This window comes from Penicillium arizonense (assembly GCF_001773325.1).
Source record: "Penicillium arizonense strain CBS 141311 chromosome Unknown PENARI_contig021, whole genome shotgun sequence".
Classification (NCBI taxonomy): domain Eukaryota; kingdom Fungi; phylum Ascomycota; class Eurotiomycetes; order Eurotiales; family Aspergillaceae; genus Penicillium; species Penicillium arizonense.
This window is the reverse complement of record NW_019173298.1, coordinates 38,733-65,807: the sequence shown is the minus strand read 5'-3', so window position 1 is coordinate 65,807 and position 27,075 is coordinate 38,733. Positions and strand designations below refer to the sequence as shown.

The 27,075-nt window shown below is 47.6% G+C and overlaps 8 protein-coding genes across 8 annotated transcripts; 5 read left to right on the top strand and 3 right to left on the bottom strand.

Moving 5' to 3' along the window:
* Nucleotides 1-97: 97 nt before the first annotated feature.
* On the bottom strand, nucleotides 98-1,562 carry PENARI_c021G06416 (retrograde cargo receptor ERV46; the record flags this gene model as incomplete). Its single annotated transcript, XM_022635220.1, has 3 exons — nucleotides 98-1,043; nucleotides 1,102-1,282; nucleotides 1,373-1,562. The coding sequence occupies 3 exons, from the start codon at nucleotides 1,560-1,562 to the stop codon at nucleotides 98-100; spliced, it is 1,317 nt and encodes a 438-aa protein (XP_022484904.1).
* A 735-nt stretch (nucleotides 1,563-2,297) lies between these two features.
* PENARI_c021G00316 (uncharacterized protein) lies at nucleotides 2,298-4,567 on the top strand (the record flags this gene model as incomplete). Its single annotated transcript, XM_022635142.1, has 3 exons — nucleotides 2,298-2,792; nucleotides 2,980-4,464; nucleotides 4,523-4,567. 3 exons carry the CDS (start codon nucleotides 2,298-2,300, stop codon nucleotides 4,565-4,567), a joined length of 2,025 nt encoding a protein of 674 aa, XP_022485005.1.
* A 940-nt stretch (nucleotides 4,568-5,507) lies between these two features.
* On the top strand, nucleotides 5,508-9,160 carry PENARI_c021G05261 (uncharacterized protein; the record flags this gene model as incomplete). The annotated part of the gene is made up of 4 exons (XM_022635200.1): nucleotides 5,508-5,689; nucleotides 6,528-6,865; nucleotides 6,927-7,584; nucleotides 7,633-9,160. 4 exons carry the CDS (start codon nucleotides 5,508-5,510, stop codon nucleotides 9,158-9,160), a joined length of 2,706 nt encoding a protein of 901 aa, XP_022484981.1.
* A 1,760-nt stretch (nucleotides 9,161-10,920) lies between these two features.
* PENARI_c021G06631 (glycoside hydrolase family 18 protein) lies at nucleotides 10,921-12,036 on the top strand (the record flags this gene model as incomplete). The annotated part of the gene is made up of 1 exon (XM_022635223.1): nucleotides 10,921-12,036. The coding sequence occupies one exon, from the start codon at nucleotides 10,921-10,923 to the stop codon at nucleotides 12,034-12,036; it is 1,116 nt and encodes a 371-aa protein (XP_022484991.1).
* A 137-nt stretch (nucleotides 12,037-12,173) lies between these two features.
* On the bottom strand, nucleotides 12,174-13,523 carry PENARI_c021G00989 (heat shock factor family protein; the record flags this gene model as incomplete). Its single annotated transcript, XM_022635145.1, has 3 exons — nucleotides 12,174-12,513; nucleotides 12,564-12,960; nucleotides 13,022-13,523. The coding sequence occupies 3 exons, from the start codon at nucleotides 13,521-13,523 to the stop codon at nucleotides 12,174-12,176; spliced, it is 1,239 nt and encodes a 412-aa protein (XP_022484852.1).
* Nucleotides 13,524-16,154: 2,631 nt separating this feature from the next.
* On the top strand, nucleotides 16,155-18,276 carry PENARI_c021G00413 (uncharacterized protein; the record flags this gene model as incomplete). The annotated part of the gene is made up of 3 exons (XM_022635143.1): nucleotides 16,155-17,441; nucleotides 17,491-17,648; nucleotides 18,102-18,276. 3 exons carry the CDS (start codon nucleotides 16,155-16,157, stop codon nucleotides 18,274-18,276), a joined length of 1,620 nt encoding a protein of 539 aa, XP_022485009.1.
* Nucleotides 18,277-21,378: 3,102 nt separating this feature from the next.
* On the top strand, nucleotides 21,379-21,985 carry PENARI_c021G07329 (uncharacterized protein; the record flags this gene model as incomplete). Its single annotated transcript, XM_022635228.1, has 3 exons — nucleotides 21,379-21,411; nucleotides 21,469-21,874; nucleotides 21,981-21,985. 3 exons carry the CDS (start codon nucleotides 21,379-21,381, stop codon nucleotides 21,983-21,985), a joined length of 444 nt encoding a protein of 147 aa, XP_022484941.1.
* A 3,463-nt stretch (nucleotides 21,986-25,448) lies between these two features.
* Nucleotides 25,449-26,456, bottom strand: PENARI_c021G08772 (oxidase ustYa family protein; the record flags this gene model as incomplete). Its single annotated transcript, XM_022635239.1, has 3 exons — nucleotides 25,449-25,906; nucleotides 25,958-26,119; nucleotides 26,183-26,456. 3 exons carry the CDS (start codon nucleotides 26,454-26,456, stop codon nucleotides 25,449-25,451), a joined length of 894 nt encoding a protein of 297 aa, XP_022484988.1.
* Nucleotides 26,457-27,075: the final 619 nt, after the last annotated feature.

Sequence of the window (27,075 nt, the reverse complement as noted above, 5' to 3'; positions counted from 1 at the left end):
AATCCCACAAAGCTCCACAAAACTCGAAACCAGAATAGATCGATCATGCAGAGATGCTCTGTATATGCTAACCCCATACCATCTCCAACAAAAGAATCTAGTTCGAGTGTGACTTCTTGACGCGCATAGCACCCTCATAAAGACCACGGTCCAGAGCAGCAGCGACAGTCAAAGTACCACCGATAATAGCACAGACTCCAGTGAGGAAGCCAGTGAAAGTCTTGGGGCGAGCCTCACGGTTGATAACCTTCATAGGAGAGATGTCATAGTTGAAGAAAACACCGGGGATACCACCGCCGGCATGCACACGCTCCTTGTGGCCCTCTGCAGCATCGTTGCCTCCCATAAGGGGACGCTTGTGCGAAGTGACCGAGTACTGGTGCGCCTCGATACTTCCCTGAGAACCATATCCAAGACCCTGGGCACCGAGAGGAGCCTTGTCGTAGGCACTGTGTATGGCAGATGAGAAAAGAGGATCCCAGCCAAGGGGCAGGTAAGAAGTCGAAACGACCTTGACAAAGTACATGAAGTTGTACCCGGGCTCGTCGGTCTCCTGCTGGGTGTCGTCGAGCGGGTTAGTGTGGTGGTGGTCGGACCACTGCCAGCGGTCAGCGAGCTCCGCAGGGAGCTGAGGTCCGAATCGGAGCTCGTGGATAAAGTGGGACATAGTGTGTTGGTCCGAGGGAGGTGCGTTGGGAACGACGTAGCTGTCGAGGTCATGGACGTGCATGTTGCCGGTTGTGAAACTGCGGCCCGGCGCAATGTGGAAATTTCCTACCACCTTGTTCACACGCAGCACACCCTCGATCCGGCATCCCTCCTTGCGCTGTGCGGCGAGCTTTTCTGCGTATCCTTCACGGATGCACTGCTCAATGCCGCCGCCGTCGCCGAAGGCCCACTGCTTCTGAGCGTAGGCCTCGCGCACTTCATCACAAGTGCTGCAGCATCCGGGCTTGATTGCATTCGGGGGTGCGTCTGGTACTCCACCACACTGTCCGCAGTAGTCTGGGGCCAGGTGCTTAGCAGCATCTGCTGGGGAGTGTCTGGGAGATAATGAGTTCATGTTTGCGGTGGAAGGGGTTCCCGAGAGCCATCACTTACAGGTCCAAGGCCTGGACGTCGATAACCTTTCCTCCCTCCAAGTGAGAACTGAGGCGGACCTTGTTCACACCATGTGCGACACCAACCTGCTGTTCACCAGAGACATCCATGACATCCAGTGTTAGGAGCTCACATGGCAACCGAGGGAAGGTCATGTTCAGATGAATCTCCATTCTCTCTCCTGCGTATCAAATACGAATTGTCAGTCATCTTGCCCCAATCTTCTTCAGATGCCATCGTGGGTCCGATCAGATCGAAACTCTATTCATACCTCGCGATTTGTCAACGACGAGCTCTGGTTGCACAACAATGCGTCGATAGTCGGCCCATTCTCCCCATACCAGCCACATGACGATTAAAAGGGAGGCAATGGTGATAACACCGCCGGAGTTTGTGCGAATCCGAGCATCTTCAACGGTCTTGGCGAAGGCGTCGAGCCTTGTGAATCGCGACTTTGCCATTTCGCCAGTCAGTTGACGACCATATGGTGAAGCGCAGGGCTTAGTTAGGGTCCGTGGAGAGTGTGAATATCAGAAGTGCCTGTAAATCAAAGAGAACATGAACACGTTAGCTGGGGATTCATTGAACGCGCACACCTCGGACCCATCGAGTCAATAGACAAAACAACAGTTGAAATTGAATAGAGACAACCATACCAGCAATCCAATATGTGCAAATCAATCCAAATACGGTATTATTCTAGCCGCGAAGGAGTGTGTTTGAGCTAGACAATCCAATGCCAGTCCGACATACCTGCAGCTCAATGTATGGAGATACCATTCAAAGGCCAGAAAACAATCTCTGATTGGTCAATGGCATTGATGAGTCATCATATGTACCACGTGACTATTAACCGCCGCGTCACGTGCTCTTCACGTCACTTTTTGCTTAAACTAGTCGGCCATTGTTCTTGCGTTTATTGACCACTTCTCTGTCGGATTTCTTGGAGTGTTGCACCTGCAACTTCTCTGTGTCATATTTTCTCTCTTTCGTCTACCCCTCGACACCCTCCCTTTCGATTTGCACTCCGCTTGCGACGCTCATTGCATGCTTGCAACTTTTTTTCCGTGCCTGATCTGAGGCGCATCGCGCGCAGCTTCCTTTGCTAGAGCATTTTCACCTTTCAACCACTTTCCTTGCTTTCCACGAATCCTCCTTCATCTTTCCACGTCCTTCGGCTCCACCCAAGAACCATCATGCCGTCGATGAAATCCCGCCGCGGCGGCGGTAGTGACCGCGGGGGCATTCGCAAGCGGGGCCCCACTCGCACCGACAGAGACGGCGATATGGATATGGATGCAGGTGGCTCCCGGGCCAAGGGATCACGTCCTGAGTCGAGCCGCTCTGGCGCTGGTGGTGTTCGCCCTCCAGCTCCACGCTCCGGAGGTACCACTGCAGGTGGCCGAAGTTCTGGCCGAGCTAATCGAGGTGGCCGAGTTCAGTCGCGTGACAAGACCATGGATGCGATTCAGCGTGCGATCGCCAGTACCGAATCGCAGGCCACTATCCGACAGAATCGCCAAAACGACAACAACAGCCGCAAGCGTGAATCGGTTCCATTCAGCGTCCGTGGATGGAAACAGAGCAAGGTAGCTTCCGACAAAGACGGCGGCGTCGGGAGCGTTATCTCATTCCTTGAACGACGTCTCAACTCCCTCACCAAGACTGGTCCTCGCGCAAGAATTACAAAGGTAAGTCCAACACTCGAAATGGCGGTCACCAACTTCAATCCTCGACATCCCCCGCTACCGTGTCCTCTCGTTTCCGAGGCTGGTCCTCTTACCGAACGATCATCGACACTTTTTGGGCTTTTTGGCTTTTCCTCCACTGGGTGACCCCAGGTCAAGGTCCTTTGGCACCTTTCTAACTTTCAACTAGTCGCGCGTGGAAGGCGACACAGTTGTGGCATTTGTTCATCCTGATCTTGTCGACACAATGCTCCGAATCAACAACAACACCTTTGCTGGAATCAATATCAGCGTTGAGCCGTACGACCCCAACACTATGATCGATCATGAAATCGCCGCAGTGGAAACTGGTCCTGGCTCGACTGCCGATACCAAGGCAAAGATGACTACCATCCTTAGCAAGCGATTCTACCCCGATACCAAGCTTCTCGATATGTCGAAGCTGGCCAGCGACCCCGATCTGCAGGCCATGGGTATCTTCAACACCACTTCTACCGAGTCCAAGTTCTTCCCTGCTCTCATGAAGGTGTGGGACATGGGTTTCAAGAGCCCTTCTGAGAGACGAGCTGCAGTTGAAAGCGCCAGCCTTGCAGACAATCAGCTGAACAACATCACTGTTGTTACAACCCTCGCCCAGGCTGTTCCCGATATCAAGAACCTTGATCTTTCCAACAACAACTTGAAAGATGCCCAATCAATGATTGGATGGCGGTGGAAATTCCGCAGCCTCGAATTTCTAGATATGACCGGCAATCCTTTTTGTGCCGATCCCGAATTCAAGGACACTATGCTCAAGTGGTACCCCAGGCTTCAAAAGCTCAATAACGTTCAGGTCCGCACACCCGAGGAGGTCGCTGCTCAAAAGAAGACACCTATTCCGGTTCGCCCTCCCCACTTCCTAGATGAATCGCAAATCGGAGAGACCTTCGTCCGTGGGTTCTTTACTGGCTACGATAATGACCGCAACACCGTGATCAACAATGTCTACGACGAGAACTCAGTCTTCTCACTCAACATCAACACCTCAGCCCCCAGAGCTCCCAACAGCGAAACAGCAGCCTGGGATGAATATATCAAAAAGAGTCGCAATCTGCAAAAGATCAACCACCTTAGCGCTCGCATGTCGCGCTCGTTCAAGGGTGCTGAGAAGATCCGCGAAGTTTGGAATGCACTCCCTCCAACTCGCCACCCCGACATGACCGCTTTCCCCGAGAAATGGCTCATTGAGTGCAACCCAGTTCCCGGTCTGCCTGATCCCACTGGACAGAGCCCCACCGGAGTGGGTGGCCTTCTCCTGACGATCCATGGACACCTCGAAGAGAGCGTTGGTGGAAAGGTCGAGATGCGCAGCTTCGATCGGACCTTCGTCATTGGCCCTGGTGCGGTTCCTGGAGCTATACGAGTGGTCAGCGACATGTTCTGCCTTCGCGCCTACGGTGGACACGAGGCCTGGATCCCCGAGACCCCGGAAATTCCTCAAACTATTGCTCCCCCTGCTCCGGGACCTGTCCCAGCCGCTCCGGGTGCAGCTCCCGGTGTTGAGCAGGCTCAGCGCGAACAATTGATTGCGCAGATGAGTGCCAAATCTGGCATGACCCCTCAGTTCTCGGAGATGGCCTTGTCGAGCAATAACTGGAACCCCGAGCTTGCGTGGAAGAATTTCGAGCAGCTAAAGGTAAGCGCATATATTTCTCCCCTGGCGTTATTCCGTCATATACTAACGACCTTTATAGGCGCAAAACCAGTTGCCACCAACTGCTTTCCTTGCTCCTGCGTGAGCTTTGCTTCACTCCCCGTTTAGATTCCCATACACTTGCGCTTTGGCTTGGTTGCTTTCGTTTTTAGCTACACATATGCACCCCGAAAAGGGTTGCACGTACGATGCATCGGATTGTGTTTTCTTTTCTAAATGTTTCAATATTTGTATTTGCATGGCTCCGGCGATGGGGGACAATTGTCATACTTCTGGACATGGGCCAATGGGCCAAAACCTAAAACAAAAAAATGACAGACAAACATTACATAGTCTATTGACTCTTTGTTCGTAAATGGAGTAAATTGGGGTTGGTAGGTAGCAATATCTAAGTTATGTAGGTAGCTATACGTACTTGATTTCCTCTGCCGGGTGGGGCTTTCCTATCTTAGCTGCCGCCGCTTTTATGAGGGCGCTCAGAGTCAGGCTCACTGAGTAGATTTCAGTCCGGGCTCAGACTCACTGAGCTGCTCAGGCCAGTCACGTGATTGATCAGTGAGGTCCAATGAACGCTCAGTGAGCGCTCAGTGAGTCTGATTGGATGCTCACTGATCGCTCACTGATTACTCAGAGACCGCTCAGAGTCATCTATTGAGCACCCAGTCTACACTCAGACCATACCCAAAGAAGGCACTCGCCCCACAATACTATTTACTCTGCGACTACTTTTTGATGGCCATCAATTTTCACCATGCTCCTCCTATTTCTGGAGGTGCATGATCTTCCAGTCTCATTCCGCTCTCAAAAGTAGCGCACTCAGCCATGATGACGCAAAACTGGAAGGCACAGAGTCCATCTGTCACGGGGAGCTGCTGGAGAACAGTCTCGGGTCATATCAAATTACTGAATTATAAATTGGAACTATTTTCCTGCTTCAATCCTCCAAAATAGCTTTCTCTGTTTTCTACCTCGTCCTTTCAGATTCTCAGCCTTTTTCTTGCATTGCGTGGGAAATCAAACTGGCCATGGGTAGAAAACAGTTCTTTGCTCAACGAGATGAGATCGCCAAAGAAAAGCGCCACAATCAACTGCAAAAGAACGGCTATGTTTTTGGCGCTCATGCAGATGAGGATTCTATCCGAGAGAAGGATAAAAGGGTACCCAAGACCAAGAGGATGTACTACGGAGCTGTTAATCTTTGGATGAAGTGAGTTGACGTGCAGTTGTACTTGAAAAATACCGGGATAATGAGTTACTGACTAGTGCAGGTTCGTTGAACAGTATAGGATCGAGGGCTACAAACCGGGGCCAGGCTGTGCGATCCCAGACCATACACTCATCAAAGAATTTCTTCGGTGGTACAGTCACTCAGCGCGTGGGAAAAAAAGTAAAAATGGACGGCCAGTGATGACATCAGTTCTCAATTGCGCAGAAAGGCTGTTTGGAGGATTTGAAGAGAAAATGGAAATCAAGATTGTGTTGGAAGACCGGAAAGAGATATCCAGTGTAAGCCCTTATTTGGATTTTACTTTCTGTGTTCCGCAATGGAAGCCAAACTAATTGCGACACAGTGGGTAAAAAGAACATTGACAGAAAATGAAAGAACGGTTGAGAACGTCGAGGATCCAGACCACAGCTTTACGAAGAAGGACTTTCTCCGAATGATATCCTCTATGTGGCAAGCGGATCATCGCATTTTTATGCCCGGGTTGCTCAAGGCTATCATGACGTTAGCCCTTCAATTATACCTCTTCACCGGAGCAAGGATTGGAGCATTCATACCGGCCCATGAGGACAGAGACGAGAGAGGCCTAAGATATAAGGTAGGAAACTACGATTTTGGGGCTGTGCGTGGCTAATTTTCCAAACAAGGACATCGATCTAGTCTTGTTTCCATCTTCTACGGCACCTTGGAAGGTAGAATGGAAAATTAACCAAGTGTGGCTCAAAGGGAACCGAAACCCAGACTACACAGTGTAAGCAATCTAAACAGCCTTGAGATGGTTGGCTTGAATTGAGGGCTTACTCGTTGACTGTATTTTTAGGTTCGGAATCGGTATTCGTGACACCAAGAGACCGCAATTCGCCTCTGGTTATATACTCCTAGCTATTGCCCTCCAGCACGGTGCTCTGTATGGCATTGAAACCGTTGAAGACTTTGCCAGGTTTGACCTTTCAGGCGGAGAACCCATTGAATTACGTTGGAAGGAGGAATTTCTGGAAAAGCCTGTTCTCAGGAATGTCACAGCTGATGGCCCACAAGATGTTCCACTCCACAAAGAGCGGTTCTGTGAATTATTGAGAGGAATAGTTACGACCGCTGGATATAACAAGAGTGTTACTATCCATAAGATTCGAAAGTATCTCGGAAGTGTGGTTGAAGGTGAGTGCATCCAAATTTCACAGTTCGCTGAAGGAAACAGATTTGCTGACTTCTGGCACAGGAAAGCATGGCTCAGCCTTGGTATCTCAAATATATGGACACAAGGACGCAGGGACATATCCTAAAGAGTATCTGTTACACTGCTCTTCGATCGATACAGTCTCGGCCGTTCTTGGAGAAGAAGAGCAGACAAGTCATATCGAGTATTTCCAAGGCTTTGAGAGGTTTTATGAACGTGGACTTCCAGGGGAACTGCCGGCTGAAATTGAGGCGAGTATCCTGCAGACCCCAGAAGTCGTCGATATTAGACGTCGAATCGAGCAGCTTGAAGCATCAAACAGCGACAAAAAGGTTACAGCTGCCGAGAAGCTGAACCACAGGAAAACCTTGATCCGGCTCCGCCTTGCAGGACTAAAGGAATACCAGAACCGCTGGGTACGAGAGAAACGAGACCAAAGAATCCTCAATAGGGGCAAAGCAGAGCCGGTAATAAGTGATAACGACGTTTCCACGCGGGCTCAATCCTTACTTATGCCCGAACTTGCCCACATTTCAACCCTCATGTCTTCTGACAGGGAGCTCTCGTTTGATGAAATGCTTCTTTTCGTGGACGACCTAAAAACTTATTGTGAACACGATTTCGACGTGGCTTATCTTCCACGGGAAAGCCCCATCCAAGATCGCTGCCCGGTTAGAGATTGTCTCCAGGAAATCAAATGGTGAGTGGTCCCAAAATATAATTCTGAAATACATGCTGATTTTCCTAGTATGAAAAAGTCTGACAGAAGCGCTCACATTCACAACTGTGTTCGACGTGAGAAGGCTCTAAATCTTAAAATCTCAGAATCAGAGTTGAAATTCTGTTACGAGTGCATGGGATGGTTTCAATCAAGCCAATGGCGAGATCACTGCTCTTCTCATATTCAGTCATGGAGGACACAGCATTGTGAAGTGATTATATACCGAAACACAGTGATCCGGCCTGGTTACTGCCCCTTTTGCTTGTGGGACATAGACCTCGAAGCAGAAGACCGATTACATCAATGGTTGAAAAGTGGCAATCTGAAGCAACACATTGAAGAAAAGCATATACCTGGAAGCCACGGGCCTGGAGCGGAGCCAATTTGTGGATGTGGCCAAGCTTTTGCCGATGAGCGTGACCTTCGACATCATTTGCATGACACCCACAAGCTGAACAAAGCTATTTGGTCAAATCCAAAGCTTCCGAGAAAGAGAAAGCGTCCCTGCAAGGCAGAAGCGCAAGATTCTTCCATGAAGCGAGATGAGCAGCTTACGAAGAAACTACGCTTTTACCGCTACCCCCCTCCGCGTCTTGAACATGAGTATCAACTGCCAGAAAACATATCCATGCCCGTTCCCACATTGCATTCATTTGTCGAGGAACATCCGGAGCAGTTCTTCTATTCAAGTCTCAGTGACGAGTCAACTAAAAGCAGCAGAAGCAGCCCAGTTGTTTCTTGCTTTTCTCGTTCAAGTTCACCATGCAGCTCGGATCCAACAACTCCCGGATTGGAGGAATTTATTGACCCTCGAATCCTTGAGCCTTATACGATCGATGAGAACCAGGGACCTCAACCATGTGATCAAGCTTCCATGCAACCAAACCCTCTGCATGAGCATGACATCAAGGACAAACTGTTTGGGAATGCGACGCGCCCACAGCCTCCCGGCCAAAGCCTTGCCGTTCAACCGAATCCTGCTTCTAAGATCAGTGATCTTCGAATCCTCGATACCTCTGATCCCCGCGTGGAGAATGTGCGCCAGACTTGTGAGCAGGTTACTTCTCAGCTGAGCTTGGTCAGTGGCTCTCCACATGCGATGGTAATCAAACCAATGCAGTCACTTTACTCTCCCCCAGGCTTTGTGACCAGCGAAGAAAACAAGAACGAAGACTTGCTAAAAGATTCTGGCTCCTTCACATCACACGGTAACGGACGTTCTTCTACAGAGTTTGAGAATCAAAACCATTCTCCTACCCATCAAGATCAAACGCTACCTCGTGATAGGAATCAGGCCATTAGCCTCCGCAGACCTCTCACTAGGTCCCAGGCAAAACAGCAATCGACTCAGCACTGTCTAGATCATGTGGACAAAACAAAATCACGAAAGAAACTCAACACAAAAGATAAACGAAAGCTGTTTGACTTCAAGAGTCAGAAGATGACCCTGAGGCAAATTGGACCTTATTTCCCCGATATTGATACGGTCTTCCTGCGGCAAGCTTGGGCGGACATCAGGCTTCCTGACCGACGCACAAGATCAAGGGTGAAGTAAAGCAATAGGTTTCCATTGTTGGTAGTATTATACTGTGTTTTAATTAGAGTGTATATTATTTGCTTTTCAGCGACGCAAATGCAACCAGGTAATACCATTTTTTTGTAAGGGTTTAGCCCCCTCTCGAGCCTATAAGGGATTCTAGCTCCAGGTAAGACCAAGTTTGTCAGAGTTCGATACATCTATACCAGATATTATTGGTTCGCTCATTCGGACGATATCTGACATCAAGAGAATAATATTAAAGAACACTTTTTGAAGCATGTCTCTTCAATTCCCCTTTCTCAACCAATATTGTTGGAAAGAATGCGCCGCGTGAAGATTGAATCTAGAAATCCAAGATGTCGTTATAAGCGAGTGGGTAGTTGACAACTGTATGTTTAAGACATGGATTGGCGTAATATGAAAGGAAGCCCATTACAAGGTCCGGTCGTCACACTGGAGAATTTGATATTACCATTACCAGGGCCTGCACCGCCACATTTGTTTCTGCGTAATGTTCTGTAAGTAATGTATTGTAAACATATGGTTTGGTCTTGTATGATACTTAGTCAGCATAGGTAGGCTAAGGCAAAATGAAGGCAATCAAATGACCACTATGTGTATTCCTCACTGTGCGTATACCTCACTATGTGCATTCCTCACTATGCGTATTCCTCACTATGCGTATTCCTCACTATGCGTATTCCTCACTATGCGTATTCCTCACTATGCGTATTCCTCACTATGCGTATTGCTTGAGCACACTATGCGGGTTGTTCACTATGCGAATTGCTCACTAGGCGGATTGCTCACCATGCGGATTAACTATACATATTGTCCACTTTGCGAATTTCTCACCATACGGATATGTTATGCCAAAGCTTAGGTTATTTAATTGATGACACGAAAGCAATGCACGGGCTGTACTATATGGAATGCAGGAAAGAAACATTTCATTTCACGCCCCCTTTTCCTAATTTTATGAAATCATGGCTCTCATACATGTTGGACCACGATAGATGAATTTTTTTGATCTAGAGAGAGACAGTTCTTTCCCAATGGCTCTGAGCACCTTTTACCCACGGACAGGTAGACACAACTCAATTCCACACCAGCACGAAATTATTTCGCATTAGTCTTTGTCGCGACGGGCCAAATTAAAAATTGAAAAATAAAAAACATCATGGTGACCGCAGTAAAGTCAGCTTCAAGGTATTGAACACCAGTAATGGGTGAATACTGCGTTGATTGAAGACTATGGTGCTGTGGCAAATCTCAATGGATGCCCGGTGTTATTCATCCCTGCAGCGACAGACATAAAGCCTGAACACCTCCTCCGGCTGACCAAAGTGAAGGCATGAAAAAGGGATGGATTTTGACAGGCTATCGACTGTCTAAACTAAAGCAAGCTTCTACACATTTACACAACTATCTCTCCACATGACTACCCGGCTGTTGTTTCTGGCATTAGCCGCCGTGGTCAATGCCAACCTTCAGATATCGCGATCCACTGAAGATCTTTGTGGCTTGCTCAGTATTTGGGAAGGATCTGGGAATGTGATGAGCTCAGTGCATTCTTTATGGGGCGGTCATGAAAGATCGCTCTTGCTTTCCGAGAATTGCGCAGACGATCTAGAGACAGCTGTTGTGAATTGTGGGTATGAGAACCTAGTAAAAAACAAATGGCTAACAGCTGCGGAGGTATGAACAGCTCAGGCTTTCATTGTAGCGAATTTTCAATATCGATTAAAAACGCAAAACATCCTACGAAAGGGTCTATGAGTGTGCCTTTGGACCGAAAATCCCACTCTTACCCGGAATCCTTACCCGGCTGCATTTGTCCTGCTCCAGAGTCCTCGTCAAAGTCATCGTTTTCCACGGCTCATGCGTTTACGGTAATGAGTGCATCCCCAGTTACTGCAACAGGTCCAAGTGTGAGCCCCTCAAAAGCATCTTCTTCACTTACCCTCGTTGGGTCCGATACTCAGAATGTTGTTTACTGGGGTCAGAACGGTGCTAGTGCTGTTGAGAACAATGACTTGACCACCTACTGCAAGTCAAATTCCGACATAGATATCATTGTACTCGCCTTCTTGAACCAGTATGGAAATGGTCAGACCATTCCATCTGGCTCAATTGGCCAGTCATGCTCCATATCAACGTCTGGTGAGCCTCGGGAATGCGATGCCCTAGCCGCGGCTATCCAGCAATGTCAGTCAAATGGGATTAAGGTGATATTGTCCTTGGGTGGTGCAGTAGGCACCTACTCGCTCTCATCCCAACAAGAAGCCGAGATTATCGGACAGAATCTATGGGAAGCGTATGGCAATACGGACGGGAGCGATATCCCCCGACCCTTCGGTAGCACCTTCGTCAACGGCTGGGACTTCGATCTTGAACGTAATAGTGGCAACCAATACTATCAGTATCTGATTAGCAAATTACGCTCTAATTTCGCATCTGACTCCTCTAATACTTACTACATCACTGCTGCACCGCAGTGTCCTATACCAGAACCTAACATGCAAGAGGTCGTCACCAAGGCCCAATTTGACTACTTGTGGGTTCAGTTCTATAATAATCCTAGCTGCTCTGTCAACAATGCAATCAATTACGATCAATGGGTGTCCAATATCGCGAACACTCCCTCTCTCAATGCCAAGATTTTTATTGGCGTACCAGCATCTCCATTTGGAGCCACGGGCACCCAGAGCGGCTCGCAATACTACCTCGCACCGAGCGATCTCGCCTCCCTTGTCAGTCAGCACAAGGGCGATACCGCCTTTGGTGGAATCATGATGTGGTCTGCTAGCTTCTCTGATGCAAACGTTAATAATGGATGCACCTACGCCCAGGAAGCTAAGCACATCCTTAGCACTGGCTTGCCTTGTTGAAAAAGCTAATTGTTGTTATGCGAAGCTGGTGCAGACCAGGAACCAACCCACGTCGTCGGAAATATTGTTTAGCAACCTTTACAAAGGACTCAACTTGGATATACATTATTTTCGTATTCATGATTCATAAGTTCCCATCAAACACTTTCTCTTGTCCGGTTTCGTTTGATCACTTTGTACCGAGGCCCACGTTGAGAAGTGCTGTTGCGCAGGGAGGAAGGAAGTGAAGGGCTGCCGCTCGTCTCCCGAGCCGGTCGAATAGAGCTGGGCTGGCCGCGAAGAAAGGAACCATGATGATAGGCACCCCCGACTTTGTGGAATCCATAGTAGTATAGCCGCCGAACGAGCGACTGGTAGCTTTTTGTATTGAGCCTTGGGAGCAAATGGGCAGGGAACGTGCTTTCTGGGGCAATGGAAACAGATTGCCCATCTTCCGACCAGCGCAATGCTTCGCCATTCTTTGGATCATCAAGAACACTTTCACGTATTAATTGACAAGTTAATGTTTCAGTTGTTGCTTCACTTACTCGCTCAGGCTTTGGATAAAGTCGGATGCGTGTAATCTGCATCCCGATCTTGTGTCGCGCCCAGGTTGTAAACCATCCCGTTGAGAATTGTTCCTCACAATGGCAACAACTGGTAGAGCTGGTTCATTTGGCTCTATATCAACTGGCTGAGCCAATCCCTCATTTCTACCGTAGCGGATAGTAGTAGGGGCAAATGGGGAATCTCGGCCACCCAAGTTTTCATCTTCTGTCGAGGCATGCGCGTCAGAAACACCTTGAGTTGTAAGAGAGGAATGAGCACCATCAAATGGCAGGTCAATTGCCTTGGGCTTGATGTGATTCTGATTCTCAGAGAGCTGAGAGACTAAATCGTGATGGTTTCGGAGACACTGCTCAACAAGCGAGATTTGTTCCAAAACTATATTCCTCAATTTCAGATTCAAATATAAAACTAAGGGATCAATCCTTAAAGCGCTCACCTTCACTTATCGTTTTCCGAGAATCAGCAAGCTCGTGCAGTGCCATCTTGCTCGATTCAAGCTCCTTCATGCAATCGTCTTTATCGGGCCAAGGAGAGAGAAACCGCCAAGGTCTACCGGAGTGTAGGAGTTTAAAGTCACCCTTTGGCAGCTCGACGCTGGAGTCACCGACCTTGAGCTGCGCTGGACCCTCATAATGAGGACCTGCAAAGAGAACAAGCTTCGTCCAGGTCACAGGTGGGCCTTCCCTGACGAACGGTGTTGTAGTCGAGAAAAGGCTCTCTAAGTTCTTGCTTAGGCCGATGCTAGCTAGATATTCTCCACGGCCAAGGGCAATACTGCCGCCGTCATTGATCACCGACAAATGGTTCCTCAATTCGGTATAGAATTCAGAGACGGAGATATTGGCAAGTCTGAGAGGGTTTAGACCATTGTCATGAATTTGAGAAATGAAGTTGTTTACTATGTTCTCAACAGGTTGGCAGGTTTCACGGGCGGTCATTTCGTTGAAAGGGGTGGTCACTATCTCACAACCGAAGACTGACACCATAAGAATCTGGGGATGTCGTAAGCGACCTACTAAATCGGGATAAAGATATTCCGCATTACTAATCCGTCACAAGATTAGGCCACTGACAGCCACTAACGTTAATTAGTTGACTAGCTACTCAAGGTGGTGTGTAAGGTAAACTCATATTTTCCCTTTATTTCTTTTTGGCTGAGGTGGGGAATGGAGCGGAGAAGAAGCAAAATGCGGGAAATTAAAAGGCTAAGGACTCGCAATTGAGGTTATTAATTGAGAGAGTAGACGAGGCAGACATTTTGGGAACAAGGGACATGGATTATTGCAGATCCAGGTCACAGGAGAATCCTTTTGTGAAATGAAACGGAATTCTTGCGTGCGCCTGGGATATGGTAAAGTTTTCAGGTCCCGCGGCAGCTAACCCAATGTCCCTTCAACAATTCCAGTCAAGCGAATCTACTATTGAGGCTAGCCCTAGAGTAACAACAATCTCAACCCCCTGGCCTATTTCGTCGAATTCGGTTCCACCACCTTCCCCCCTCCTTTCCTTCTCTTTGAAACCATGGCGACCGTGTTGATCACCAACGACGCGACGGGATTGGCCACTTCGGGCTAGCGCGGTCGTAGTGGTTTTGGGGGCCAAGATTATTTGAGAAGCACGGAAAGTCGTTTCAGCTCTCACCGTAATTCGGTTCCCACAAGATGTGCCGGCTTCTCGACCTGCCCCCGGAGATGGTCGTCCGGGTATTTGAGTCTCTTGATAACATAGACGACGCCTTGCATCTTGCTCGATGCTGCAATTTATCCATTCTGTTTTTGACGCGCCGAGCATTCGGTTGAAGATTTTCAGGTCCATAATTGTATGGTCGACCACTTTCATTGACGAACTGCCGACTGTCTGACAATGTAATAGACACACGCCCCACAACATCACTATGATCTTGCCCTCAATCAGTCTATTGGCATGTATGGCGGCTTCTCATCTGAGTTTTACAGCAAGCCATCTATTCCAGCAAATCCCGACCGCCGCAGATGGTATCTCAACATGCTGAAACCACTGGAATGCGGGGAGGTCATATCCGATGGAGTTGTTTGGGATGTAGTATGCCGATGGCAAGGGCTGCGTCTGCTTTTTGATCTTTACGTTGATACGGCAAAAAGGAAATCTTATGTGAACTCGGTCTTTTCATATTCAACCGGTTTGGGTATGGCAGACAGAACGGAAGAGTCGGCTAGCGAAGGGGATTTGCCGAAGCCATCCCAGATTCCTAGCCCATGCGCAAATGCAATGATTCCAGGGGACAGAAAAAGCGCCTATGAACGATTCTACAAGGCATTGACCGCACACTGGGTTGCCATTGAAAAACCCTCTGGAAAGTCAGAACTCAGGTGTGGCCAAATGCCCAACAGTTTGATAGCGCATTTGAGTCCGCCGTTGAAGTGTGGAGCAATAACCCGGGGAGGCCGCTCAAAGAGAAGATGGACATCATTGAGATAGTTGACTTCGTATGGGGCTTTCTCGGACGGAAGGCTTTCCATGTTGCTAGCGTCCCCTCTTGGATTGAAGGTGAAGGTGACCTAGTCAGAGAGCAATATCTCGACCAGGACGAAACCGAAGTCGGGAATTGGGGCTTCTTTGTACGAGGCGTTATTCAATTCTTGAGACCACCGCAAATCATCGAACTAGTTCTCTCATCTTGGTACTCGTCGGATTGGAGCCACGATCGACCGGGGTTTATTCGTCATTTGGGGCTTTTCGATACGTGGGAAGGTATACTTGTGGATGCTCAAGACGGTCCATCATGCGATAACTGGGTCCCGTTGAATACCGTGGATGACGACGTGGAAAATTCACTTACCTGCGCTGTTAAAACGGAGGATATTGGGAAGCAATGGGAAAGCTATAGGAATGTCCTGTGGCCATCGAAGATAAGAGGCCATTTGTTTCTTCGACCCACAGCCGAGCGAGAGATTCTGAAAAAGATCACAAGGACAAGGGTTGGTCAATAGAGAAGGCGCCAAAAAAAAGTGGTTTTTTTTTTGTGATTCCCTGGCTCTCACCCTCTCTTCTTCTCCTCTCTTTCTCTCTTTCTCTCTCTCTCTCTCTCACACCTATTTCGTGATTGATCCACTCATCTTCATTCACTCATTTTGTACCTGTTCCCAAAAATCGCCCCACTATACAATATTTTTTTCAATTATTGAGGATGTCAACTCAGCCCTCGAGCACCAGCACCTTGATGAACTTTGCGAAGACAGTGCCTTTGTTATAGTACAGTACTTCCGGAAACTGGTGTCACCACCTACACTCTTCAACTCATTCTCGAACCCTAATGCCAAGGTAAGCTAGTCCGTTCTGAGGACCCTCCGAACTACCCCTGTCTTTACATGAAATATTGTATTGTATCAGTACTAAGCATAACAAACCTCTTCGTACCTTGATGCCCCTCATCTCCCAGGGCCAGCATTAGGCATCCATCTGGTCAGCCTCCCCCCGCAACGAGGCTGAACTGACGCCCTCCTCTTTCCATTTCTGCCATCTCCCTGATGCGACTATATTTTTGAGAAACAATTCTATGTTCGAGTCTGCGCGACCGACTGGCTATCAAAATGGCTGATCCACTCTCGATCGCAGCTGGGATCATCAGGTTCCTCTCATCTGGGATTCAAGTCACGCAAAGTTTGGTTGATTTTTATTCTGTTTACAAAGACCGGGACACCAATCTTGCAAAAATCACGCAAAATATTGAAAATCTTCAAAATACTTTTCGAGCCCTGGAAATTGCAGTCCAGCATCACCAATCTCAGGCCAACGCGGAAGAGCTACTCCAAGAAGTCGGCAAGGCCACACAAAAATGCCAGAAAATCCTCATGGAGCTCCAGATGGAGTGCCAGAAGCTCCACACAGACTCGGTCGCCGATGTGATAGGTAGTCACCGAGTTGCAGGACATCGCGCCGCCTATCCGTTCCGGAAGAGCACCATACAGAAGATCGAAGAGGATATTGGCGAGACACGTGAAGCCTTGTCGTTCGCACTGGACGTCTTACAGCTCAAAAGCCACAGTCGTATTGAAGATGAAAGCTCAAGTGCTTGCGAACACATCTACCGTGCTGGTGACTGTCAGAGCGATATGTCAGACGCGCCATCTATTTTTTCTTTGCCGAGCAGGCAATCAACCTCTCTTACCACAAACACTCATCTCACCGCCGAAGAGATGCATTCAGCAATAGACGAGCTTGTCGGCATATTCCTGGAAGACAAGGAATTAGCAATTCTCTACAGAGAAGCCATCCTCGAAAGGCGTATTGCCCGGTCACGCTTCGTCCGCAATTTCAGAAGACTTCTCAAGCGTTTTGCAGCGGGCTTAAAAGAGGAAGCCGGGGAAGCAATTGATCTTGACCTCGCGAATCTCATCTCGTCGAAAGCTGGCCTTGTTGCTGATAAAGTAGGAAGTAAAATTGAGCAGCAGTATTCTCAACCAGACACCATAGCCGCCCGAGAAAAAGTTGAATACGAAGCACAAGATGCGAGTAGTGCCGACGAGGATGGGGATGGACAGGAGCGAGCACTTGATGAAAAGTTCCCCGCACTGGTGTCCCACGGCCGCAGTTTTATCAAAGAGAGCATCGCCTTCCAAAAGCTTCAGGAGGAGTTCAAAAGTTTCATCATGCCGCCTAGGCTGAATGAAGGGCCTAATAACGAGCCTTTTGTCGATGTTGAGTCGTGGTTTAAGAGATGGATTCGTGCTATATCTCCCAGGTCTCAGGCCTTAGACCCCAAGTACGAGGCGCCAGGGTTGGCGAAAAGAGTACAGGATCTTAAGGAGCTCCTCGCTGAGATTGGATTGGTGGAGAAGGGTATACCAAAGAATCATCAGCGATTTAGGTGGACAAATGTGGGTATTATCATATTCTATAACTTCAACATCTGCTAATGCTTGATAGCGACATGGCAAAAAGCTCTATGACGACTATATCGTGCATGAACCAGGTGCAATCCAGGCTCTGCAGGAATATCTAGATGCAACAACCGTTCCACCCGGTCCAACAAATGCAAGTCCCATCAGCAGTCAAGCACAGGCTTCCTCTCGCGCTGCAAACATGTATACCCCCAATCCAATACCTCTGTCTGCAGCCATCTCTACTTCCATTGATATCACTGATCAGTCAACACCTACTCCCAAAGGTTTCCAAACAGACATTACGCAACAAAATATTGAATCGGGAGTTTCATCCACACGTCCACTTCGGCTTCTATCTTGCATAGAAAGAAGAGGTCGTCCCGTCAAATTGCATCAAGAAATTATCACGCACGTCACAAATGACCGAGAGTTATTCCATGCGTTACGAAAAATATACTACAATCACAGAAGAAAGTTCGAATCATTCTGGTCATTGCGGACACTGCATAGTATCCATTTCATGAAGGTAAGTTAGGAATCATCAATATCCAAGGATTCTCATACAGAATCTATGGGTAGTTAGTCCGACATCATTTATTATGGAGTCAATATCTAGTTCTGCAACTACGAAGCTAATTTCTCAATGTTGATTAGTTCTGGTACGGTGGTCACGGACTTATCGACGTCCGTTGTCACCCCGAGCCCTGCGAGCCCGGTAAACCCTGTGCCTGCATCCCACCGGCCCACCTTGTTGCGCCGCAGGGCAAAGACTACGCGTGCCAGCCGATCCCCTCCCAGCGGTCACCACCTTGGGGTCCTAAAATATTGATGGACTTTTTCAAAGATCCGGATAGCCGGAAACCTCAGGCAGATACAATTCTACAGCAATTGCCAAAGAAAATTACCACAGAGGCAGACTTAGATAGAGCGGAGATGATAGAGGCGTGGGGAATCTTTTTCCGGGAGGATTGGGATTGGATGCGGATTTGGGTTGTGCTGGGAATTGCGTTATTTCCGCCGAGTCTTTTGTTTGGGATTCTGTGGGGAATTTTGAGGCAGGATATTCAGGGGGCGTTTGGGGTGGCGAGTTGGTGGATGGCAGGGGCGACTATTGGGGTTGGGATTATTGGGACTTGTACATAGAAACAAACTGCATCAGCCCCACCCTGGCGACAAGATCAGCTCTCAGACATGAGCCATGTACATGCGTTCGGTAAATTCCTGTATGGAAGATGATACAGGAATATTAAAACTCCGGAGCTATATCTTCTAGGTTAATCAGTCTTGGCATTAGGGTTCGAGAATGTGTCGAGGAGTGTAGGTGGTGACACCGGTTTCCGGAAGTACTGTAGTGCTCTGAATAGTGATCCTTTCATAGTCGATTGTTAGACTATCGGATATTAGCAGGAATTTTAACAACCCAGCAACCAAACAGACCCCATGGCCAGATTTACATGCGAGAGCAAATCACGTAAGTTGGAGTATTATACCGATAGTTCTACGGGGTGGGCTAAGATACCCATATGCTTCAGTAGGATGATCTATCTTATATCGCTTTCTCATGCCACGTGGTTCCATAGCAAAACTAATTTGATATAGGTTCTTTTGGGTACGAATATCGGCCTCGTTGGCCATGTCCCGGTCTGCTGCTGTCGGTAGGTGATAGCGCCTTTTCTGAAGGCCTGGACAATCAGTACCTTGCTGAGTGGGTGATCTGTGAGCTTGTCTGCATACTAGTCCGTATCAGGTTACATAGTAATCAAACTCTGTTTAGCCGTATCGTGTTTCTTAACGTATAATGTTTCTGCGTCAGATAGCCGCCCAGCACCGATAATCTATTATTAGATGGTTACTAATTTTAGAACCGACGCCTATGGTCGAATAATATACATCTCATTTCCTAAGAAAGAAACCCTCGAACTGTTTCAGTACTTGATCTGAAACGTTGGCACGACAGAAAATACAATAGAGCAGTGACATGGGTTTTACGTGCCGGGTCAACGATGAACATTGTTCCTGATTGGATACATGCATCCGCCTCAAACAACACTTGGTATGCAGGTTCTGGGGGCATCACTGAAGTGAAGGATGGTGAAATGTGATCGGGGCATCATGTATCTTTTGTTGGGCAGCTAAAGTGAATGTGACAGTGTTTGAGCGTTTATATTTAGTGAGCCTAAACCCATCTACCTGAACAATAAACTGATAAAGGAGTTCGTCCTTCCTATCGTTCTCTACTTTGACGATTATTTTGTGAGATATGCCGGTTACAGTATTTGACCTGATGCGGGAGCCGAGTCGTCCGCCCCTCACTGTCGATAACGAACTTACTGTCACTACAAAACCGTGGACGAGGGAATATCATGACTTTTTGGAATCTGATGTCACAGTCTGGCCTCCGACTTTTCCAGCCATTGACGAATTCCTGGGCCCTCATAATGACGGACATTCAAGCGCTGATTATATCGGCCTTCAGACTCCCGCTCATATGTTAAACATGTTCAAACATGAGGTCGAAAGTGAAGCCGATGTGACGATGGACTTCAACCACCTCATGGTCCCATGCCTTGCGAAAGCTTTTTCTGGTGCTTCTGCACTTACTAGTCAGGGCCGCCACTCAGCTGTTTTGCCTGGTGCTCCCCTCCTCTGGCCACGATCACAGGTTGGACCGACAGGATCGACAATTTCCTCAGCGATGGTTGATTACCAAATGACAATGCCACACTCAGGACGGGATCTTGAGCGCGCTGCTATGATCGGGGAAATGAAAAGGCCCCTTACTGTCAGGGGAAGGGAATGGGGATCCCCGGGACCCGTTAGTACAGCGACCACCAAACTCCAAAGAGAGCTCAGAGGGTATGATAACACGTTTCACTTCTTTCTCTCATTCAATATGCATGTAACTGACTACTAGAAGGTACGCTTACGTATACGACTGCCCTCAAGTCTTTTTGTTCGACTCTCAAAGCCTAGTGATTGTGCAATTCCAGGCTAGAAACCGCGAGGAGATCAAGAGCCGAAGGTGTCGCATTGATTGTTGTGTTATTCCCCGAGGAACAAACGCAGAGATAGCCAACCAATGCACTATGCAGTATGCGTTGTACAGGCTTGCCTGGCGGGGATGGATTCGCTTATGTGCCACTCTAGAAAGTGAGGTGGGAGGCTCTGGGGATTTGCTACGGGCGCAGATGCCTCTTTCTTTGGGTAAGTGTAGACGAGAATATGAATGGTACTCAGGACGGCCGAGGTTTTTTGATGAATACAACCATCCATGCTCTGCACCCCGCGGATACACGCGTGTATTTGTCCACAGAACTGTCCAGCGGCGGGATGGTAGTCAGAAGCCAGGTGGCTTTTGGGTTTGGACGAATGGGCGTGAGATGAAGGATGATACTTTGAATTGTTTCATATAGTGATAGTCTCGAGGTAGCTGCAAGGAGGAGCCAAATTGGGCTTACAGGGGGTATCATCCCTGAGCCTAGTTGACATTTAGCCCCCGATTACTTTACATCACAGTAGCTAATACTGCTTTGTTTGTGTTGTCACACTTAACGTAGAGAGGGTATTTTCTAGGGGAGGAGCATGTAGTTCCATCCTCTCCAGTCACTGCAGTTACGTGAGACTCAAATTTGGAGAAGAGCTGCGGGACAGATGACAAGCACACTTGAAATCTTAGGGTAAAAATGCATTACCAATAACAGTAATCGTTTTGTATTGCGAAGCCATAGAGGAAAGACATTGCGGCCAGTGATTGATCGTAGGTTCCCTCGTTGGTCAGAGGTCGGGTGAAAATTACGGCTAAGGCAGAAAAACACCCCTTGCGTATACTGCGCTAGTGGTACCCATATTAGTAATCAACGACAGTGCCCGTGGTGTTCCCATCCCCACCCTTCGTTGGACCTTTTCCGTCGCGCCCTTCGCCCTAAACACCATGGATCTCAGCCTTCAAATAGCGATATCTCCGGTAAAGCGCTATCTGTGCACATAATTTAGATGATTTGGCAAAGCTCACACAATATAGATCTTTCATTTTGGCGGCAAACGTATCACCGTGACAAAAGATACGCTTCTGAATAAGCTTCGTCCGACCGTATACCGCTTAGAACTCGAGGAGCCCCGTTTTGGACTTCCAGAGACAGTCATTGTCAAGCAACAGAAAAACGAACGGGAAGCTGAGTTTCGCGCTGAGATATCTGCCTACAAGAAGCTACAAAAGCTTCAAGGGACCGTGATCCCAACTCTATTTGGTGAAGGCTCTTTCAATGGGCGCCCGGCCTTAATCCTTTCAGAGATTAAAGGGATTACTCTGCGCGATCTCGCGAAACTAGTCGAAACGAGCGTCGAAGAGAATACTTTGAAGTCTCATCTTGAGAACGCTTTCCAGGAGCTCTACAAGTACGGAGCCGAGCATTGTGACCTGAATCTAGGTAATTTTCTAGTCTGCGACAATGGACAAGTGGTGGTTATCGATCTTGAAGAGGTCGAATTCCCTCATAGACAGCAAGCTTGGGAACGCAGCGTTAATTTGGGTAGTGTGAATTACCTGATGAGCAGATTCAGGGATGTGAGATATCCGCGTCGTGCTCCGTCACCAGTTTTGTATTGGATGCATCACACTGGGGACAGCGATGATAAGACCGGCTCAGGAATGTCCGGTTCCTGCTGTTCCATGGGACTCGTGAGCTGAGGCACATTAGGCTCACGCTCCGAAGGGGAACAGTAGCCCATAACGGTTTTCGAGAATAAAAAAGACCTGGTATGAAGTTGGACCTTCTCTACAAGCTAGGAACCGACGATGGCGTTTAGAGGTGACGATAACCAGGGGAGGGATCTATGTAATTCATTCTTATATCGTCGTTTGCGTGACTGTCTGTTGAATATTGTAAATGATGTTCGCCATTTATTTGTCTATGTTGCGCAAATGATTAACGACGACCCGATCAAACCCAACGTAGTTAATCAGTGAGACATTGTGTATTGCTTTACTGTAAGTTCTTCGTAATACATAGCCGTCCGATCAGTCTAGATTTGATTTCCTCTACATTCCTCTTGTCCGTTGCAGAGAAACAGATTCCATAGTACAAATCGTCACGGCTCGGTCAAGAGAGGTTTCAGAATTATATAAATCGGCTTTAGAGAGGAGTTACACACACGGTCAATTCCAATAACTTAGAAAAATGCTATCGAATGTTGCTTGCTCTTCATAGCTCCGGTCTGTCAAGAGGGGAATTCAGTCGCAAAATAATTTAAACACCATAAAGATCCTAGGAGGAAATAGAAGTGCAAATTTGTAGTTCGCATAAAGGATTCCGATGAACATGACTTGATGCAATCCTCGCGCGTACAGAATCTCGCCACAAAAATAGGGACAACTAATCCTGGCTAATCCGTCCTAACTTGAGAGGTGACCTTGACAAGGAGAAAGACTGGCAAATGAAGGAAAACTACCGTGGCTCTGCATGTATTCCGCACTGAGACATAAAAAGCATCCACCATCTGTCTACAATAAGGATGTTTTTTAAGAATTTGGGAAGGGCAGAGGAACAGGATTTGTAGGCGTAGTTCGCATCTAGTAATATATCCATCGTGTATAAGTTGACAGGCTTGACATGTTGAAAAAAATAAGTGGAGCTTTGCTTACTGTCTTTCTCTTTGATTTTGTTCTAGGCAAAAGCTCTTGTGATGGCGAAGAAGTAACGCACGTATATTGGAAAGGCGGCTCAAGTGCATTTGAGCTTGAGACCCGGCTCTGAGAGACTGGCTTCACAGCCGACGCGCAATTGTATAAGGCGTATTGAAGCTCTTGCGTAAGACTTTCAGCCAAGGGGGATGACCGAAACGCCATATTGCAGAAATACGGAGGGAAGGTGTAGAAAATAATCAATAGTTAAAGCGTTCGCAAACGGGAACTGGGCTAGCTTTTTGTATTAGCAGAAAACATGATGTACTGTAGACTTGAGATGTGATCAAAATGGTCGGCGTCAGAGAACACCTCCCTCCAGTTCCCAGGAGAGAATCCGGCGGTCAAGAACAGCCCGCTACATGTATCCTTTTTGGGAAAAGTAAATTCTTTTTGATTATTTTCCAAAGATCCCATTGCTACCCGCACCAATTGTTTCGGATTTCACGTTGAAAGCAATTTACGATATCACATGGACATTCTATGGTCGACTAGCACAGGATGCCGGCGCGCTTTTTTGAGGTCCGCAACTTTAAGATGCATCACCGAGTCCTGGGAACTGCGACATGTGCATTTTGGTCGGTGGAAGCAGGGCGGTAAACTGGCTGCACATCGTGCATATTGCTCCTAGGACGGATTGCATACGTCGTATGAACATGTGCTCGTTGGACCTGGTGAACAAAGGTATACGTCACCTTTTGCCTCAGAACCACTGGCTATTGTAAGGCGGTTCCAAGTTCCAAAGATGAGTTATAAAGCTTGGTTAAATCCCCATGGATGGTGAAGTGTCAAACTTTCCACCGGAATTCGCAAGTATAACAAACCGTCATTTTTTTACTCTTTTGCCTTGAGTACTCAAACTCATCCCGCGTCCAATTCCAATCTTGAGATATGGGAATTCATCTTCGGACTTTCGATTCAGCAAGCAAGAGACAAAATCTGCGTGCTGCCAGTGTCAAAGCGATTCACCGGAGGTACGTTGGGATTTGGGTTGGGTGAGTAGCCACGATATGCTTTCCTAGTTTTCTTGTTTCTGACTCCCCAGGTTTCTTGTTGACAGCGGGAATGTTCCAGTTGGCTATAAGCTGGAGAAGGGATCTTCTGTTCCCAATATTACCATGATCAAAGAGTTCATCCTGTGGTACATGTACCACACGCGTCCTACGAAAGGACGTCTTCAACCAGATGGAAGACCCACGGTGAAGCCTACTCTGGTATGCGCCGAGAGGGTTTTCAGTGGCTTTGAGACAGCTACTGGGAACAGGGTTGCTGCAGAGGACCGTACAGAGGTATACAGGGTTAGTATAGCAAGTTGCGAAAGTTGATGATACCGGCCGGGGCTTACCTTTTCATAGTGGATCAGATTGGATCGAATGGCCACTGAGGTTATATGAGGGATCGCTGAAGAGGCACAACTACTAAATGCTTGATTCTTTGTCTCATTACTGTATACAGCACATCAAGTGTTTAAGTGGAGCTCATTCATCGAGCTTGACAGTTCTTATTAAAGTACAGTAGACAGCGAAGGCTAAACTAAGCGAATTCGCACATCGAAAATGACGACTTCCTGTCTTAACTGTAGAGTACGTGATTTTCCCAAATAGCAGCCATGCATAATTGGCAAATACAACCAGAGACAACATTCGTGCTACTTGCTTTGGCTGCTCCGTAGTGAAGCCTAGGCCCTCCGTTGTATATCTAACTTGTCCATACTGCTAAGGGTAGATAAAGCCGAGAATCATGAACTTAATGATATCCTATATTCCACTAGCCCGACGATATCATTTCAAAAGATCTGAAAAGAAGACGTGGAAAGTATTTCTCCATATGGGCGGGGCGGGTTCATCTCTTAAGAACCCCATAAATCTTTGATGGTTACTGAAGACAATTATGTAGAAAGAAGGGGCTATTATAGAGGAAGCTTACTCCAAAGGTGTGACTCCCAGGCAAATGGAATTGTTGTTCCCACTACCAGTAGCCTCAGAAAGCAAGACCGATACAGATGCCCCCCATATGTGAAGAATGATTCCAGTGTGGTTTACCAGGAAGTAGGAAGAAGGGAGCTGCTTTCCCGAATCCGTATATGTACCCATCTTTGCTTTTCCCTTAGTATACTGCTTATCTCTAACAGCAAATAGAAAAGCCTCCCCGGAAAGGTTACTTTAGTATGGTTCATGACCGATGAAAGCGACCCTTCCACCCCCCTACCCCGGCCCCCAAACCCCGTCCCTTATCGAATCACGGCTTAATGCAACCAACAATTTAACTTGGGTTTTAGAATTAGATTCACCACCAATCAGTTCGTTCGTCACTAGCGTTTATCATGGGTTCGGATGGTGAGGCTCAATGCGACCCGTTCGCTGCCCGCGGGCAGTGACCCAATTCCTTATGGCTTCCGTACTCCGACAGGTATGCTCACGCTCGGTTTGTCCAAGATAAAATGTGACCGGAAACGGCAAAGATGTGTTCGCAGCAACAGGCTTCATAGTGACCGGTGTGAGGTCGCCGTGGCAGAGTAACGCCTGTCGAAGATGATCAACACAATGGTCAATGTGTATACGGCGATATTCTGGTGGGAGAGCCATGGAGTCTGCGTAATAATCCATGTCTAAATGTTTCCGTACAGCATTCAAACAATGGAGACTGTGAAGCACGTCGGGGCCACCGTAGAAACCTTCTTTGGTTATCCGCTCATTGCTATGCATCTTCGTGAGCGCTGGGAGCTCGGAGTCTTGGTTCAGTAGTGATACTTCAGAGTCTTCTAAGCGAAAGTATCGACCTATAGAGCCATTAGAACGACAGTGGGGTGAATAATATTGTGAGTACAAACCGCCAATAAGCTCATTCCAGTTCTTATCGATCTTGGGGCTAGGAAGGCCGGCATACTGCAGTTCATCCGGATTGATTGAAGAGTAGAGATTGCCATTGGAGTCGTCTCGAACCGCGTTCGTGAATCGTCTTTTCTCCAACCTGAATAGTGGTTCTGGCATATCTAGAAGGATTCAGTTGTTAGGGGGTTTTTTTTTTCTGCACGCTACGCGCCATCCGCACAAACCTGAATCTGGCATCGCCCATATTGAAATGCTGTCTTCGCAATCGCATCCACACTGAGAGAAATTGCCAATGAGCATGGTCAATAATACCAATGTGGTGAACGACCAAGCATTCGGAGAGATTGCTCGCATGAGCAGCGTCGACCTGGATGGTTTCTGTGTGGCAATATCTTCATCTGACTCGGCATCTGGTTCATGTTCTAGGCCGACGTAAGCAGGATCACTCTGGTTGTAGAACGCCACCCAGACGCGCTGGAGTAGGTTCAAACGATGCATGATAATGTTCTCGGAGAAAGGAGTACTGAAGGATGAGCTTAACTTAATGTAACCCGGTATTTGCAGGTCCCGCCGGACAATCTTCAGCAGAGAATCTATTAATCTCGGGAACTTCCTGTCGAACAATATCCAGTAATTCGTCCAACCACTGTGTGTGACCCCAAGCAAGCAAGAGGAAATTGCCCTTCGCGGCAAACTATGGAGCCGCCGGTGTAAATCTAATCAATATTCGTAAGCTGCGCTGTATTCTAGATATGAGAGCAATTCACGCAAGGTTGAGTGAGTTAAATTGTGATGATCTACGGAATGGGCTACTGTAAGGGTATCATCAATAAAACAATATCATATTGAAATCTACTATTACTGTTGAACATGAAAATTACCCATTTTAACGCAGTTATGCTTATTAATTAAGTGTTTTTGTGACAGACCGTGCATTTAGTTGCAGGTGACTTTGTGTTGCTCAGGATTTTCAACAATACCGGATCATTCACAGTCCGGCTCTTCGAAACGGCCAACAATCTGAATAATCTTTTGGTACTGATGGAATATAATGACATGATGTTATTTATGAACAAAGCAGGGTCTTATCCTGATGAGCTATTATGGGGACGGTGCG